This window comes from Pelobates fuscus, chromosome 3 (assembly GCF_036172605.1).
Source record: "Pelobates fuscus isolate aPelFus1 chromosome 3, aPelFus1.pri, whole genome shotgun sequence".
Taxonomy (NCBI): domain Eukaryota; kingdom Metazoa; phylum Chordata; class Amphibia; order Anura; family Pelobatidae; genus Pelobates; species Pelobates fuscus.
In genome coordinates this window covers 223,614,047-223,631,755 of record NC_086319.1, presented here as the reverse complement: position 1 = coordinate 223,631,755, position 17,709 = coordinate 223,614,047, and the positions used below count along the sequence as shown (strand labels likewise).

Here is a 17,709-nt window from a genome sequence, read left to right as displayed (position 1 = left end):
CACAGTAAAGGAGTTTAAGCATGTGTGGGATAGGCATAAGGCTATCCTAACTATAAGATAAGGCCAGGGACTAATGAAAGTATTTTTAAAAAATTGGGCAGACTAGATGGGCCGAATGGTTCCTATCTGCCGTCACATTCTATGTTATATGTTTCTATGTTTCTATTTTATCCCCTCTGAGGCGCGTTTTTCAAAACTAAAGAGGTTTACATTTGTTAATGTTTTTTCATAACAAAAAATGCTCCATTCCTTTTATTAATTTTGTAGCCCGTCTCTGCACTTTTTCTAGAATAGGCGCAAAAAATTGCCACATCTTTATTAGTCATATGAGTTAATTTGCTCTTAAGGAGCTGAAATGAAAAATATGGTTTGGGGACGCCTATATAACTACATGTAGGTCAGTGCAGCTTCCCCCAATTCCCACCCACTAATCGGCTGTAGGTTCTAGTCAAAGATTTGCTCCATTTAGTCTTGTATGCTAATTTTCTTGTAATTATATTTCTGCAATACTTTCTGTTAAATTATTTACAGGTAGTTGGTTCATTAATATCAATCACCCCATCCCTAAAAAAAAAACACATTTTGACATACACTAATGACTGGACTCTGAAGACTATTAAAAAGGAAATACATTGATAATACCTGTATTTATATTTTGTCACAAATTGACCAATGCACTCAATTAAGCCATGTACATAATAATACTATTTGCACTCTTGCTTTGTGCACTTTTACATTGTGTTTACTTTAATTTAAAAAAGTTTTTTTTTGTTTTTTTTTAACTGTTAAAAACTGTCACAAGATGCAAAGACTGACTATAAATAGATATTCTGACATTATCACGCACTTCAACTTACAAACACAAATCACATGTATATTTATGAATTAGCAACAATGCACAAAGAATGAGATCTAAGAATAACCGGTCACTCAGGAACAGATTTTGGAGCCTGCGTCTGCATCTGTCAGTCAGACCGAATTTCATCTGTCAATGACTTTGTCATAAATTTTGTTTAACAGAGATGACATTCCACTCTGCGTTCTAGGAGATATTGCTCGTATAAAACACTTATCTAATATAGCATGGAAAAGTGGAAGAATGCTTGACATCAGAGATACATGGTCTCGTCTACATCAAATAAGCTGATTGCTTTTATTCAATTCACATGCCACCTCTATAATCACCACCTCAGCTGGCAGTCTGATCGCAGAAGCCGGCAATTAAATAGACATACTGTTTCTTCACCTCCCGTTGTTACTGTCCCTTCAGAAATTGCTGAGGCGAACTCATGTACTGTGAAGAGATATTTTTGGCTCCAGCAATGTGTCATATGCACATGCAGTGGTTACACGCTGCTTTGAAACCTTCAATGTAATGCACAAGAATGACTTCTATGAATATTTTATATTTAGGAAAATCAACATATTATTTGCTGCTTTTGTGCTAGGGTGTATTGTTTGTATTGTTTGCAAGTGTCTCTGGAGCTCAGAGGGTTAATGCTGTTTTCAGTCTGCCTTTGCACCCTGTATACTGCTGACATTAATCCTGTTTATCTGTGAGTTATGGCTTACAAATAATGTAATTTACATGCTAACATGATATACCTTCAATAGCATTTTACTTAAACAAGGATCCCAATTGCTCTCAAAATTAAAATGACATTTTCATTTATTAGAACGTTCATCTGAGCTTTTCGAAATACTCATGTAATAAAGAAGTGAAATTATACAGTTGGGGGGCAAATTAGAACTCTTATCTCATATGCCAGGATTAAAAGAATCGAGTATTGACAGTACAAAAGTAGATATTGTTAGAAATCACAATATATATGGAACATTGAGGAATTTGCATATATTTTTTATTGTTCCAGAAAACCTGTGGTTCGTTGAAAGCGGGGGCTGTTGCAGATGTTCTAATCACCGATTTATATATAAATTAAATCTGTAATTAACTAAAAGTATAGATATATGAATTTAGCATTCTTTATGTACTTATGTTTACAATCCTATTACCAGTTGCCTCTAAAATGTAGGGAGTTCCTGAAGCTCAAGCAAAGAAAACATACACGTGCCGTAACTATCTTATACGTACAAACATTTATCTCAGTATGGTATTTCAAATATTTCTCTCTTAGTAAATTGTAATGAAGTATGTAAATCATAAATAACTAACAGCAGGTATGATATCACCTTTCCGAGTGATATTTTATTACTGTATTATGAGAGTACCTATTCAAAAAGAAATCCAGTCGGCATACTACCCAAAGAAAAGGGCAATGGAAAGGAAAGAAACAAGGTACAAAAAGGTAGCAGAGTATTAAGGTACAAAAAGGTAGCAGAATTATTTGGAGAGTCAGAACATAATTTTTTTAATGTTCTGGCTCTCCCAATAAATCTGCTACCTTTTTGTACCTTCTGCTCAGATGAGCACATGTAGTATTGGCCTATGTGGGTCTACCAGAGTGACAAAGAATGGAATTGGGGCCACACCTGGAACATACATTTCTCAGCAATGGTGCGGCCGAAGATACCAAAATGTATTCATAATACAGATTAAGGAACAGAGCACACACAAAAATAAAAATATTTTACAAAGCTACCCAAAAACCACACATCTCAGTAACAAACATTGGGACTCCATTCCACTAAATGCTCCTCCACAGCATCAGATACTCCTTTGGAGGTGACCACAGTAAAGTACGAATTTGAGGAGGTTTTTGATAGCAATGTCACTATAATAATAATAATTTCGATTTCATATAGAGGAGATATATGATATTGTGAGTATATACATCAAAGCACTCATCATTTTAATTGTTCAGTTTTGACACTGTGTTTGAATTGTGTTTTTTTTTTTTATTATCAATTTTGCATTATATATATTCACAATGATCCTAGATTTATTAAATACACTTTGGATCATTTAGCACAAACTCTATTTCATTTTAATTTGACCCACCGATATTGGTGTACTGTGAAGTAGTGATGGGCTTTACACAATGCGGCCATACGGTGGAACTTAATCCCCATATTTGTTTGATGAGATAGGCAATTTTAAGTAGCCTTAGAGAAATCAGAAATGTATTTTATGAGTGCAATGTTCCTTAATCTGTACAATGTCGGAATGACAAAGACCATCTGTGAGAATGGGAGAAGCCTCTATTATCATCTCCTGAAAAGCATCCATATAACCACTCTCAATACTCCAACAAAAAAATGTTGCCACCAAGCTCATCATCCAAAAGAAATATTCTGTCATCTGCATCTCTGGCTTGAAATACTAATTACTGGCACAGCACCCTACCATGAACATGTAAAACCACATAAAACTTAAGAACATCTTACATTTGGTCATAATTCTTAAATATTCCCAAATATGCAGGGCAAGCATTTGGATCCTGCCCCCGCCACCTCTCCCCTCGCTCCCTGGCAAGCAATTAAGCCCTCCACCCCAATGCAGTGATGGACTAAAGTAGAAATAGCCCTAGTGCAATAATTTTTTCCCCACCCCCCCCCCCCCAATCGCAAGGGTGGCCAGAAGGTAGATCCCTATCTGTCATGCAACTCAAGCAATGCTTTGACAGCAGGGGCTCTACCATTTTCCAATTCTTGCAAGGTTATATTTAGCACTGAGCCATATTGTTGTGTTTGAATGTAAACATGTTTTTGTATGGAGTATGTTTGTGGGAATGGGTAGGGGTGTGTTTGTATGTGCCGTTTGAATGCAAGCATGCATTTATGTGTAGTGTTGGTTTTTGAATGTAGGGGTGTGTTTATATATTATTGGTGTTCAACACAACAAAATGTATTTGTTTGTATGTAGTGCTGATGTTTCAATGGAGGAGTGTGTTTGTATGTAGTGTTGAACTTTGAATGCAGTGGTGTATTTGTATGTAGTGTTGGTGTATCAATGCTGGGATGTATGCACATACACTGCCACACACACACTGTGATACACATACACACAGATACACACTGACACACTGAAGCATGCAGAAACAAAGATATACACACTGACACACTTGCTGATACAGACACAAACTGATGCAGATACAGTCAAAAAGATACACAACCTGACACACATGCAGATGCTCAGACACACAGGTACACACACAGACTACATACAGATACTACAGATACACACACTGATAACATACAGATACACACACACACACATAAAGATGCACACACACATACAGATACACAGACACATATACTGTCAGACATACGAACATAGACACATACACTGGTAGACATACTGATACATACACTGACAGACATACTGCCACACACACATATACACTGACAGACATACTGGCACATACCGTCTGTCAGTGTATGTATATGTGTATGTGTATCTGACACACATACAGATACACACACTGACACACACAGATACATACACTGACAGACATATTGACACACACAGAGATACATACACTGACAGACATACTGACACACAGATACATACACTGACAGACATACTGACACACACACAGACAGACTGACACACACACACACACACACACAGACAGACATACATGTAAAATTTAAATTTTTAAACCCACCCTCCAGTTTCCTACCTTTTTCTGGAGGGTGGCTTCCCTGGAGTCCATTGTGTTGCATGAGGCTGATAGGAGTGAGGTGCGCCCCTCTTCACTGCATCTTTCGCCTCCTACCTCTCACGCAGCTCCTTCTGCCCCCTCTCGCAGGCTCCTCTCTTTATGGGAGGAAGTGACTCGCTGCTGTCACTTGGCTGCCAAAAAGCAAGGGGCCCGGTTGCGCTAAAAACAAGCCCATGGGTAGCCCTAAGTGCATGGGCCACCCAGTGTGCCACCTTAGTGTGTGGGCCCCCTGCAATGGCGTGGAAAAAAATTCTTGAGGGCAGCATGGCCCACGGGGCAGCTGCTTTGGGCCTCCTGACGTCACTGGGCCTGGGGCAGCTGCCCCATTTGCCCCATTTACCTCGAGTTCAAGAGGACCCTGCTAAGATGGTCCCCTCCATTTTTTTCATGAGTCTCACCACATTTTCATCATACTGCCTCCATCTGTACTGCACCACCACATATAACCAGTTTTCCCCTTCACAAATTAAAGAATTATTTATGTAACTCTATTTTTGGCATTGTGCACTGTAAAGTATTCATGGCACATCTATGTTTACTGTATAAAATAAGTCATCTCTCAAGATTAAGAGTAAATAAACACCAACCATTGTCAAGTGCCCACATGTTACCCACGACTGGCCCATTCTGCCGCCACCGTAGCCTTGTGTCTCTGGTAAGAGCAGCATTGGGGAGGGGGATGGTTATTCGACTCCACCTAAATTAAAAGAAACAAATTTAATTACGTAATATATAATGTACTGAAATATATATTTATTTTGTGGCTGTTGGTTAAGCTCAATATTACCAGGGCTTGAAATTTCTACTCGCCCCTCGAAGTAGGCACATTTAAAAACAGCACAGCCACAGTTGTACTTGGCTAGTTTCTAAACACAGCTTCCTCGCTGTGACTTGCGCTGTTATAATGCATGATGTTACTAAAGGGCGAGCTTGTGGGAAGCTGTGTTTAGAACTAGCCAAGTACAGCTCTTCATTGCTCCCAAATACATCTGGACACCAGAGATGAGGCTCCCCCACTTCAGCAAGCAACTAGGAGGAAACCTCATAAATAAATTACAAAAGTACAGATAGGAAGGGTAGCAGTATGGGTGAGCAGGTACTAGAAAAGAGACCTTTTAAAAAGTGGGACTAATATGTTCCTCTAATATACCGGCAACCACAATAATAATATCATCACCTGCTTTAGGGATGCCTTTTATAAAAACAGAGGGGCATAACTCCATTTGGAAAGAGGGAGATCCCTATTTTCAGTGCGGGGTTTTACACCTCTGTCACAAGTAGGTGGCCACCATAAAAATGGCAACATAACCCATAATATAAGTTGTTTTTCTGCCCTTCTAGTGCAGGCTTCCCCAAACTCCGGCCCCCCAGATGTTGCTGAACTACTCCTATGATTCTATGAATGAAATAGATAGGCTGAGAATCATGGGAGTTGTATGTGACAGATCCATCTGTATAAACTGATATTGCTGGTTCGTCTGTTTTGCCTCCTTTCGTGGAATTGCCTGTCCGTATGCCCCTGTTTGTTTGTTACAGAATATACCGAACAAAACTACCGAATGGACGGCCACCCAGGAGAGAAGAGTGCTGCTGGTTAACCTCTTGGCCCCAATTAGAACGCTGTGGTTAACCGCAGACACCTCTTCATTCTAACCGTATGCAGGGTGGTTGTCGTTCGTATGCCGACCACGAGGCAGCGGCCATTTTAAACACGCGAAAGACCAGCGGTGTTCGACGACGATATCATGGAACTATAAACGGACACTTTACCTACCGAACACTGCTGGAACTACCGATCGCCCTTCTTTTTCGTCGAGGCATACGAACACCGGTCCGTTCGGGAGTTTGGATGATAAGAATGGACTTAACCCAGATAGCCATCCCATGAAGTCAATCATATACCGAAAGACATGTGAAAGACTTTGACTCCATGGCGATTGAACTGTGCGCATTGGATCTGAGCGCTATTCGGTAGTAATATGCACTCAGATCCAGGCTATCTGGGGACACGTTGCATGAATCCAATGTATTTGGTATTTGTAAAGTTATGTATTTTTATGTGTTTTTACTGTACCATATAAAATGGTGGTTTGCCTCTATCCCTGGAGATAATTGGATTTCTTCCCAATTATCTCCAGGATAGAGAGGAGGGATTTACTTGTGTAAAGGGGAGTGCTTAAACTTGGGCCACTGTGATTGGCTACTGTCCAATATATGTCTCAGTCTTCCATCTGGTCCTCTAGGGGAGTGTCCATCAGGTGGGAGACCTGCATAAATACCGAGCAGGTAGCCCTCATTAAACAGATTCCTGTTTTACCCTAAATACGGAGCTTGGTCTCGTGTTTGGGGGGGATTGCTACTTGGAAGGATTTATTTTGCCTGTTTTAGCCGTAGAAGGAATTCAGCTGATTTTGTGTTTGTGGGTTTACCGCATTCCCTTGCACTCCGTTCGGGAGTTTGGCGGTCTGCTGTATAGAGCCTGTGTCTCTGGAAAGGGGGAATATCGGCTAAACGGCGGTTTCATCCATTTAAGCTGTGAGTGTCTTAACATTGTAGTTCAGCAACATCTGGAGGGCTGGAGTTTGGGGAAGCCTGCTCTAGGTTAACAGGTACTTGCAATAGGAAATGCAATCACTTGTCTATTAGGGTGCTCAGAACCTTAAAAGTAAATTTATAATCTATTTTGAATAGAGGAGATTCAGCTCTTTTAAACCTATCTGGAAATCATATTGGCAGATTGGATCACTTGATAGCACACGTGGCATAGGTAACAAAATCATGTAGGGGAAGAAGCTCCCTATTGCTTTCTCTCAAAATGCACATTTCATACAAATGGGAATTCATTTTTGGGAATCCATGCATAGGGATCCCCTTTGCAACTAAGAACAGTGACAATAACAACATGTGGAGAACTACATATATTAAGTTAGTATAAATAACTAACTAGTATTTCACTCCAGTTAGAGAAATCTCAAACTTCTTGTACTTTAAAAAATCTATGTACTATACCTATAGAATACAAAGCTATTGAAATGACAATATTGATAAACTGTTACTTACCCACTGTAGTTGTCTGATGAATAGATGGTGCTATGAGGGAGGTGAGATCCTGCGCAAAGCTCAGGTAGACACTCTGAATGCAGCAGCGACCAGCTTCGGCCATGATTTGTTGAAAATTCCAAACTAACACTGATAATATAAGAAGTAAAACATATTAGTAGTATAGTGTTTTGACCTGACACAAGGTCTCTTACAAAATCCTGAAAAACACCTGGTGGAGAGTTTAAATATCAGTCATTAAGTTGTACAACATTTTCATTGTCAGAGTTCTGAAAGAGCACGTTTTTTGTTTTGATTACACCTGTAAGCTACAAAGAGCCAAAGTAAATGGAGTAATCTCATAACAGCAGGCATTAGGTTACTAGGATAGGACCTGCCAAAAATGGGGTAAATTGGCGTTGTCAATGTATGATCACATTCTGTAACTACACTTCCATTATTTTTGCCTAGGTCAGATGTTTGTTTTTGTTTTTTAAATGATACATTTTGTGAGCTTTGAAGTTGGTGTTTAGTGAGTGAGTGTGCTGGATCTTGTACCTATGTTTATCATACATACAGCACAAAAATGATAAACTTGTCACATGATTATACCAGTTTAACCCGTTAAGGACACATGACATGTGTGACATGTCATGTTTCCCTTTTATTCCAGAAGTTTGGTCCTTAAGGGGTTAATGGAATTCTAGTTTTGAAAAGATAAATTAATTTGGAAGCATGATTACATATTTTGGGTCAGTGAGTATATGTATAAAGTACCAGTTGTTTAAAATGACTATGTGCTTTAAAGACACTTAACAATAAATGGCTATCTCCCCATGGCTCTTAGAATAAAAATAAAGATAGTCTCTCGGTAGGGGTCTTCCAATATATTGCAGACGTTGCACTGTGTGGTGAAAATACATTAAATTGAAAAGGATTACTGATGTCCAGCTATGGCCATTAAATAAATTAGTATGTGCCAGTAGTTTTTCAATAGCAGAACATATACTTTATCATCTAGCAAACATAAACTCAAACAGTCATCTATGTTACGTTGTCTCTGAAAACCCTGCTACAAAACAGTATGCATTCTGTGCAACTTAATGTAACTAATCTACGTGTTCATGTACAAAATGTCTGTAAAACAATCTTCGCAATAAATGTATCAGCTGCTTAACAAGCCACAATACATTTCAATGTAATTAGCATTTAACGAGCTGACACTTTTCTATAGTGGACTCTGGACATTGCCACCTTGGGGCTGCATGAAATATTTCAATGACATAGCAACCCTATTCAGTACTCTTTTCAGGAACCTATTCTAAAATACAGGAAGGTGTAGTGAGTTACATGCCAGAATTTTTTTTTTTCCTGAGACACCTGTGAAATGTCATCTCCAAAGTTTCCTATGACACAGTTACAAAAAGGCTGCCATTGCATATGTGGTGGTCAACAGCCCAATAACCCCTTGGAAAACCAACATTAATTAGCAAAGCAAATCAGGGGGCCATAAAGACTCCAAAACCAAAAGGAAGTGTTCTTCTCCCTACTACCTTTGCACGGACTTAGTTTAATAAACCTTGTGTGGGCTTTCCTTATACTAAGTCAATAATGATGGAGAGAGACACAGAACTGGGATGGTAGGAATCTTACGTTCTGTTCTCAATTTAGTGACTGGTTTCATTAAATTCGATGGGTATTACAAGGACATTATTCCTGAATGCAGTTTCCATAGAACTTGTACATCGGGAGACCCTTATTTTCCATAGCTACATCAATTTTGGTTTTAAAAATCTTGCAGCAGTGCATGGTTGCATTTTAAAGAGATAAATACATGTGAGATCACTGTACATGTTGCTGTGTTGTAACAAAAGGGATCTCCTTTTCATTTAATAGTTAACAACAAGAAGCATATTATTGCCCATTCTTTAATTAGCAATGCAGTACTGTTTATTTATGTACATCTGGCCAAACTATTGTATGAAAATGATTTACTTATGTTCTCTGCATATTACTGGTGTTCTACACTGCATAGAACAAACTTAAAAAAATCAAGTTATCAAGGTTAACAAATTTAAACCTATTTAGTTTAGAAAAACGTCGCCTGAGAGGTGATATGATAACATTATACAAATATATGCGGGCCAATACAAACCATTGTATGGAAATGTATTCACTAACCGGACTTTACATATGACAAAAGGTCATGCGTTTAGACTGGAAGAAATAAGATTTCGTCTAAGGCAAGGGAAAGTTTTTTTTTTTTACTGTAAGAACAATAGGGATGTGGAATTCTCTGCCTGAAGAATTGGTTTTATCAGAGTCCACACAGATGTTCAAACAGCTACTAGATGCATACTTGTAAAAACAGAATATTCAAGGATATAATCTTTCAATGTAGGGTAATGACTGCTTGATCCAAGGATAAATCTGACTGCCATTCTGGGGTCAAGAAGGATTTTTTTTCCTAGCTTGTTGCAAAATTGGAAGTGATTCAAACTGAGTTTTTTTTCCTTCTTTTGGATCAACAGCAAAAAACAAATGTGAGGAAGGCTGAACTTGGACGCAAGTCTCTTTTCAGCTATGTAACTATGTAAACACTGCGTTGTTTGTAGCAACACATTGCTTGATATATCAAGCTGCATATCATATTCATTACTTAGAGCCTCCATTAAGTGCAGATTGTGATTTCCCTTCTATGGCCTAGCTCCATACTTTCTCTGTAGAGTAAAATAGTAATGATGTGATGTCTAATCTTAATTCTACTGTTGCTACAGGACTACAATTTCCAGAATTATCTGCCAGTGCATTTCTGGGAATCAAAGCACACGACATCTGAAGGATCATGATTAGTCATACATGTCCTTGAACCCCAGACACCCCTGTGGAAACATGCTCTGAACATAGCAATAGACAATTCTTATCATGTCCAGTCAATTGCTACTCCCCTAAGCCTTACATCTGTGATCACTGTTTAATACGCACACTATATTAATGCATACTAGCAGCAGACAGGAAAGTTAATATGCTCAGTGTGGGATGTTTAAAGTGCATTGGACAAGAGGGTGCACAGTTAATTTGTGAAATACAGTTTGGCTCATTCTTTCTCTTAACAGAGGAAATGTTAAAAAATGCAGAGTCCACAGTGAGTGCGGTGACACACATCTTGTCATGTTTACTACACAGAAAATTGATTTACAAATACTTTGTATCTATAAAGTACCTGTTTCCTGGCTGATGAGATCCACACCCAAGATTAATTGAAAACTGGATCATATGAGATTCTGTGGAAGGAAGAACAGGAAGCACATGGAAGAAATCGACAGCCCAGACATTAAACTTGTGTCCCCGGTGACTGTTTTGTTTCAGGCAAAATTTTGTGGCTGGTGTCTGCAGTTCGGGACTTATTACTGTAGAAACTAGAGAGGGAACCTTATAAAGATAAACACAGAAAAAGGCAGAATTTAATTAGTAGCAGGTAAACCATTTAAGTATTCTATAAAACATATTGACCTTGATGTAACAAGCTTTCTAAATGATTCAATACTGTTAGAACAATATCCACAATTTTGACTGATCTACAAAATTCCCATAATGGTGATTTTAATGGTGATTTCAGTAGATAAATAAAAGTCCAATATTTGTTCCTTTTGTTACAACCCTCTGTAAAAGTTAGTCCCATTGCCATTTACTTCAAGTTTGCTGGGATTTAAAGGGACTCCCCAGTCAAGATAACACATCTAAATGAACTTATTTATGCGAACATAGATGAACGCATGGCAGCAGGGAATCCCTCTAATCTATGTTCGGGGAACTTTCCCTGCTCTGGTGCGTTTGTCTATTTTCGGTAAAGTTTCCCCGAACATGGACGTATGCACCAGAGCAGGGGATGGTTTAACTCCTCACTTACCCTCTAATTCGTTCTACGTAAGGAGGAGTGAGGAGTGTCTGTATATTAAAATATAAACATATATTTTAATATAAATATTTTTAATGTTTTGCTTTCCTTTACGCAGCTCAGTATTAAGACCAACAACTCCTCCTATATTAGTATGTCAAATGTATGGTACCTTTGTATTTTTACTTGTGCCATTTGCACCCATTTACAGAGCTGCAGACTCTGTTGGTGCTTTATAAATAAAGTATAATAATAATAATAATAATAATAATAATAAGGCTTCAATCTGTCTCCAACTTGACTGCCAAAGAAGGCTTCATTGTTGCAATGTGCAAGTATCTCATTTCAAATTCAAATCTCCTCTCACTCTCTATTTTCACTTCCATTGCTTGTTTGCACAGATCATTTATTTACACAGTGAATCACATCAGACTTATCTAGACTCCATGATGCACAAAACCTAAAGGTTGCAAATTCCTCGTACCTTTATTGGCTGAAAAGTCTATGTTTTTAGCACAGCTTAAAATAAGTTTTATACTTTCAAATCCCATTTCTGGGTTATTTGCATTGGAATCCCAGATAATTCCCTATTAAATAACTCCTTGGTGATTTTGTTTCTATCACCCGATTGAGAAACTCCTCAACCTACACAACTTGCCCCTGTGGCCTGCACTAAACCTATTTCAGTTTGTTATCCTATCAGTTATGTAAATGATTGACTTCTGACATCATCCTATCTTTATCTCTGGTTACACTGTACCATTTTATTGTACGTAATTTTATCTCATCTAATTTAGACTGCAAGTTCTTTTAAATCTGGCCTTGCTCACCCCCTTGTTCCTGTATTGCAAACTTGTTTTGTCATATATATTTACATGTCATGTTTATCCACGTCACTACAATGTGAAGCTCATCTTCTCATCGTACTCTAGAAAAATAAAAACTATTGGCCCTATGATCCCTGATGATCATTATATCCATGCAAAACACATTGAAAGAGCAAAATGTAAACAAAGAGAAAGTAAAAAATATTAGAATTATAGGCACTAACAACAATAACATACATACAGAGTGTATACACATACTGAGTTTTTAGTAGGCTTCTACCTGTCAATATAGAGTATAACTGCCGCATCAACATAACTTGCATTATGTCAAAATTCCTCCGATATTATAATTTATGATTTACTTTTATAACTAGAATTCAGACTGTTTAACCTCTTAAGAACACACGACAGAAATATTCCGTCATGATTTTCTTTTATTTCTGAAGTTGTGTCCTTATAGGAGTTAAGAAATAATGTTGTAATGAATGTGCATATCTAACGCAGATACCTTATATGAAGAGTAGGAGAGGGTATCCATAACAATGTGCTCCTTTCTTCCGTCAACATTTGCGTAAAGAATAACGTCGTTGTCATGAGATTCTCCTGGGTTACACAGTCCCCCTAAAAACCAGTGGTACACACACTTTATATGTTAATGTTTTGATTAAAGAAGTTAATACATGCATGTAGGAAATACAAAAAAAGAGCATATACTTTGAACAGAGTGCTGCCGTGAGTCTTAAAATGTAGATGAAAATAGTTGATTTGCAAAAAATATAAAAATTGCTTACTTAATAGATTTTTAGATTTTTTTTACATCTGCTATTTTTATTTACAGGTATTACATTATGGCTGTATGTTTACAGACGTTGCAAGGATGAGTTGACCTGGTCAAGAACCAAACATGTGACCCAGAGAAAAGGCAGCATGAATTACATCACATGACATAATTTATCAATGCATGCAGCTAAAAGTCACAGACAACATAAGGCAAAATAGTGATATCTAACAAGGGCATAGCAGATACTTTTAAGGCTGTCTGGCAATCATGGTAAATTTAGTCTGCTGACATCAGCAGTACCAAAGTCAGCCATAACTATACTCAGAAAATGTATTTCTTTATACTTAAAGTGGGCCTAGGTAAATTGCTAGAGATAAATATTATGTATCAGATGTCAAGAACATTTGTGCACCTCTAATAATCTATGCCAGGGACTGATCACTTTATCCATCATGTACTAAAAATGACAGCTCATGTTATTTGTGCTCCAATAGACAGTATCACAGATGCAAGAATCACAACTATTTTCATTGTTGTTTCATTTTATTGTTTGCCACCAAGCACTGAATGTTTGACATATGCAATAGAGTAGCATATTTTTAATTTGTTTTTCTGCTTTACTCTGGGCATTGAATCTTTTAGGCAGGGAAGATGGAAATATAAACAACAACAAAAATACTTTCAGCAAATATCACAGATCACGCTAAGCTAAAAGGATTCAGAAAAGAAAAAAAATATTTGAACGCTTGTAATTTCACCTGACTGTCATATCTCATCAATAAAATTATTCACTTTTTGGAAATCAGGCAAGATGTGTTTCAGAGAACAAATTCCGAGTTATGTAAGAATGTATTGGGCGATTATTGAATAAACAAGGAGTTGTGGATGTTACCAACCACTTGAAAAGCTCAGGCCAAGTTATTTAATTTGCCGTTTGATGCCGCTTGGGGAGGAAAGATGTCTTGCAGCTGATTATACTCTGCTATTGTTGACAAAAAGTCTGAAGACAAATTCTGGGTTACATTAGAATGGTTATTTACTAAAGAGTTTCTCCGGATCATCAACCGACTTATAAACATTTCTTCGACTCCCTTATCGTAGCTCACATTTTCCTACCAGCTATCAGCATACCATTAGCTTACTGTAAAGTTAATGTTGCCATTACACAGTGTATATTGCTGAGATAACAGTTTCAATTATAAGTTTGCTAGGTTAGGAATTCTTTTTTTCCTGTTGTTCTATTATGTGTTTAACACCCTAGATGACCTGGAGATCAGGTTATTTTTGTTTCCTGTGGAATAGGCAAGTCCAATGGTAGCAGCCTATAACAAAAACATGCTTATTCCCAGACATGGGGAATGGATACCTTGGAATGCACTCCTGCGTAAATGATGTTTTAGTTTTGTTTCCTACGTAGGGTATTCCCCACTGATTGCACTCAAAACCCTCAAATTACTGCCAACATATAACAATTTTCAAAAACAAAGAGTTAATAAAGGAAACACGTTCCCCTAAAACTCTTTTATCCCTGCAATGTAAAACATTACCATTTAGTAAATACAGTACAGGTGGTCCTCATTTAGCGACCTACCTGTTTTACGATGGCTCGCACTTACGATCAGGCGTAAGTGTGAGCCATCGTGGTGATTCCCTGCTCTGGTGCGCATGTCTATGTTCGGGGAAACTTCCCCAAACATAGACGAACGCACCAGAGCAGGGAATCCCTTAACTCCTCACTTACCGACCAATTCGTTCTACGACCAGGTCGTAGGAACGGAACCTGGTCGGTAAGTGAGGAGTGTCTGAAATGATTGCAGAGTTACTGACAGCCTCTAGAGGTGCTTCCGCTGCACTGCCTGAGTAAAAACTCGGTCACATGATGTGGAAGTTAATAGGAGAATAATAAATACAATACTTTCCCAATAGCCAATACTCCTCTATTAGATTGGAACATTGCCGGAGGAGATATGAGACCACTGAAATAAGGCAACAACTCAATAGAAGGTCCTTTGGTTAGTTCCCACTCATGTCTCAATGTAGTTCTTACTCACATATGCCATCATATAGAGAACCTTAGTGTCCAGATCCAACATATCTCTCTGCACTAGAGATAGAGCAAATAGCAACGTGGGCTATATCCTATTTTTATTTAAACATGCATAACGATTTGGGATAGTGTTCAGGTAACTTATTTGGGATTTATGTATTTGGGCTGATGGATAGTGTAGCAGCCACCCAAGGGTAGTTGGGATTTGAGCTTTTGTATCACACAGCCATGTTGCAGTTATGCTGCCCACCGCATTTGTGCTCTGTAAATGGCTAATAAATGTGTAGGGGTTCGTAAGAATGCCATTTTCTGTCTCTTTTGACTTTTAGCTAAAGGCACCAAGGTGAATTATTAGAGTAGAATTCATCTAAGAGGTTTGCCTCGACAGGAAAGGTGAGCTTACACTTTAATAGCCATTGGAGTGACACTAAAAAGCTCCTATTATTTAAACATGCATAGGGATTTAGGATAGTGTGCACGGACCTTTTTTAAAGTTTTGTTTTGGCAACTAACAGTAGTCAAACTACACATATATTTGCTTGTTGCAATTTAAAAACAATGCACACATTTGGTCATTTTTTTTTCTTTAGTTCAAAGGGATCTCAGAATATTTAATAAATAACAATTCATATTAAAGAAACTGCTCAGGTACACTGCAGACAAACCAGGACACACATCAAATATACAGATGATGCTGAAAATATTTCAAGGACAAAGCAGTTATCCCAAAAGACCCGTTATCCAATCTAGGAGACAGCAAGAGTACACAACTCATAATTCAAAGGGTAACTCAAGTACAATAGTATCCAATTTATAAGAACGATGCATGGTACGTATATTCATTCTGTCAACCATGCTCTCTAAAATATGCCAGCATTTCTAAAATTACTTTATCTACTTTCAGGCATAAATATTCCCATTATCTTTATGATTATTGAAACAATCTTGTTTGTCTACCAATTGCTTTCTCAATCCCTTATCTCAGCTCCTATTTTCCGTTTATCATCTTCTAATTATTGCTCACTCTCTACCATTAAACTGCCACTCTCATTATGAGATTTAATAGCTGTGTGCATGAAAGAAAAATATATTTGCCCTCTACTGGTATCTTCCTCGTTACCTGTATTAATGGAACACTATAGGGTCAGGAACACAAACATGTATTCCTGACGCTATAATGTTAAAACCACCATTTAGGTGGCTTGCCCCTCCCCCCCCCCCCCCCCCCTGCTTAGCCGGCCCAGGTACCTCCCCCAGTCCACTTTCTTGCTGATATCAGAATTGATGACTTTTAGCCAATCCAATGCTTTCCCATACTGACTTCTATTCCCATACTTCTATTTTCCCTTTAAATAGCCCCTCTGACTGAATCTATTATTTACATTTCCTAGAAATAAAACCTAAAAGGGAATTTTGTTAATGCATATAATTAATCATTGCAAAAAAATATGCATTTACTAAAATTAGCAAATACTTCCAAAACTTTAAAAATGTACCTTTCATAAGCTACAGAACTGGCCCTGCAGCTAATGAAAATCGACACTCTTTATGCCCAAAACTTACTTCTTTTTTTATTAGTCTTTGTCCACCCAAAGGCTTTGCTACTTACAAAGAAGTATTTGTGAGGCATCGAATGGAGCCCCATGTACAGATGGAAAGCGCCATCATTTTAGGTGACCGGGACTTCCCACCCTTGGTACTGTGGCTTTGGCACTGTGTGTGTAACTCACCAAACCATGAACAAATAGCTAAGATTAGATGCAAACATTATAACAGCTTATTGACAGTCCAGGGAGGCATCTCACTTTTTAAAGAAAAGCTGCAAGGGCAAGGAGATAAACTGGTGATGAGACTTAGAGAGGACCTTTAACCCCTTAAGGACCAAACTTCTGGAATAAAAGGGAATCATGACATGTCACACATGTCATGTGTCCTTAAGGGGTTAAAGGGACATTCCACTATTCAAATAAAAATAGATAAATATGTAAAAATAACTGTTTAGTAGATATACCTAAATGGAAACATGCATGCATTCAATTGCTCATATTTTCTATAGTGGTATATTTAAAACAGCTTGCAGAAGTTGCAGATTTCTTGTCTGCAGTCTTTGCAAGTCCTCCCCTTCCTCCCCAAACTTTTTATGGCGGTCCAATCACAGACTTCTCAATGCAGCTCAATGAGAAGTCTTTGCAAGGTAGTTGCTCTGGGCAATTCCCTGACTCTTGAGTTTAGTTCCACTGAGCTTATCAAACCAGGAAGTGTCTAATTGACAGCCAGGGGGATAAAACAAGGTTAGTTTATAAAAGAGTAATTTTCTATTGAAATCTGCAATTTTATAAAAAGGAAAAAAAGAGGACACAATATTCACACATAAAGCACTTCAGAAGCTGAAGTGTGTAAGGGGTCTGGAGTGTCCCTTTAAGTGCTTTCCTTGTATGCACGTCAATCCCCTACTTCCCTCACTCTCCCACAATTTCCTTCCTTGATCTCAC

General features: G+C 38.0%; 1 protein-coding gene across 2 annotated transcripts in view; it reads right to left on the bottom strand.

Moving 5' to 3' along the window:
• The window catches only part of RELN (reelin), a 466,948-nt gene that overhangs the window by 158,205 nt on the left and 291,034 nt on the right, over window positions 1-17,709 (bottom strand). For both annotated transcript variants that reach the window (XM_063448139.1, XM_063448140.1), the window contains exons 13-16: window positions 12,898-13,010; window positions 10,888-11,096; window positions 7,686-7,814; window positions 5,213-5,322 (exon numbers count right to left, since the gene is read on the bottom strand). In XM_063448139.1, coding sequence (XP_063304209.1) covers window positions 5,213-5,322; window positions 7,686-7,814; window positions 10,888-11,096; window positions 12,898-13,010 — 561 coding nt within the window. The remainder of the gene's footprint in view (window positions 1-5,212; window positions 5,323-7,685; window positions 7,815-10,887; window positions 11,097-12,897; window positions 13,011-17,709) is intronic.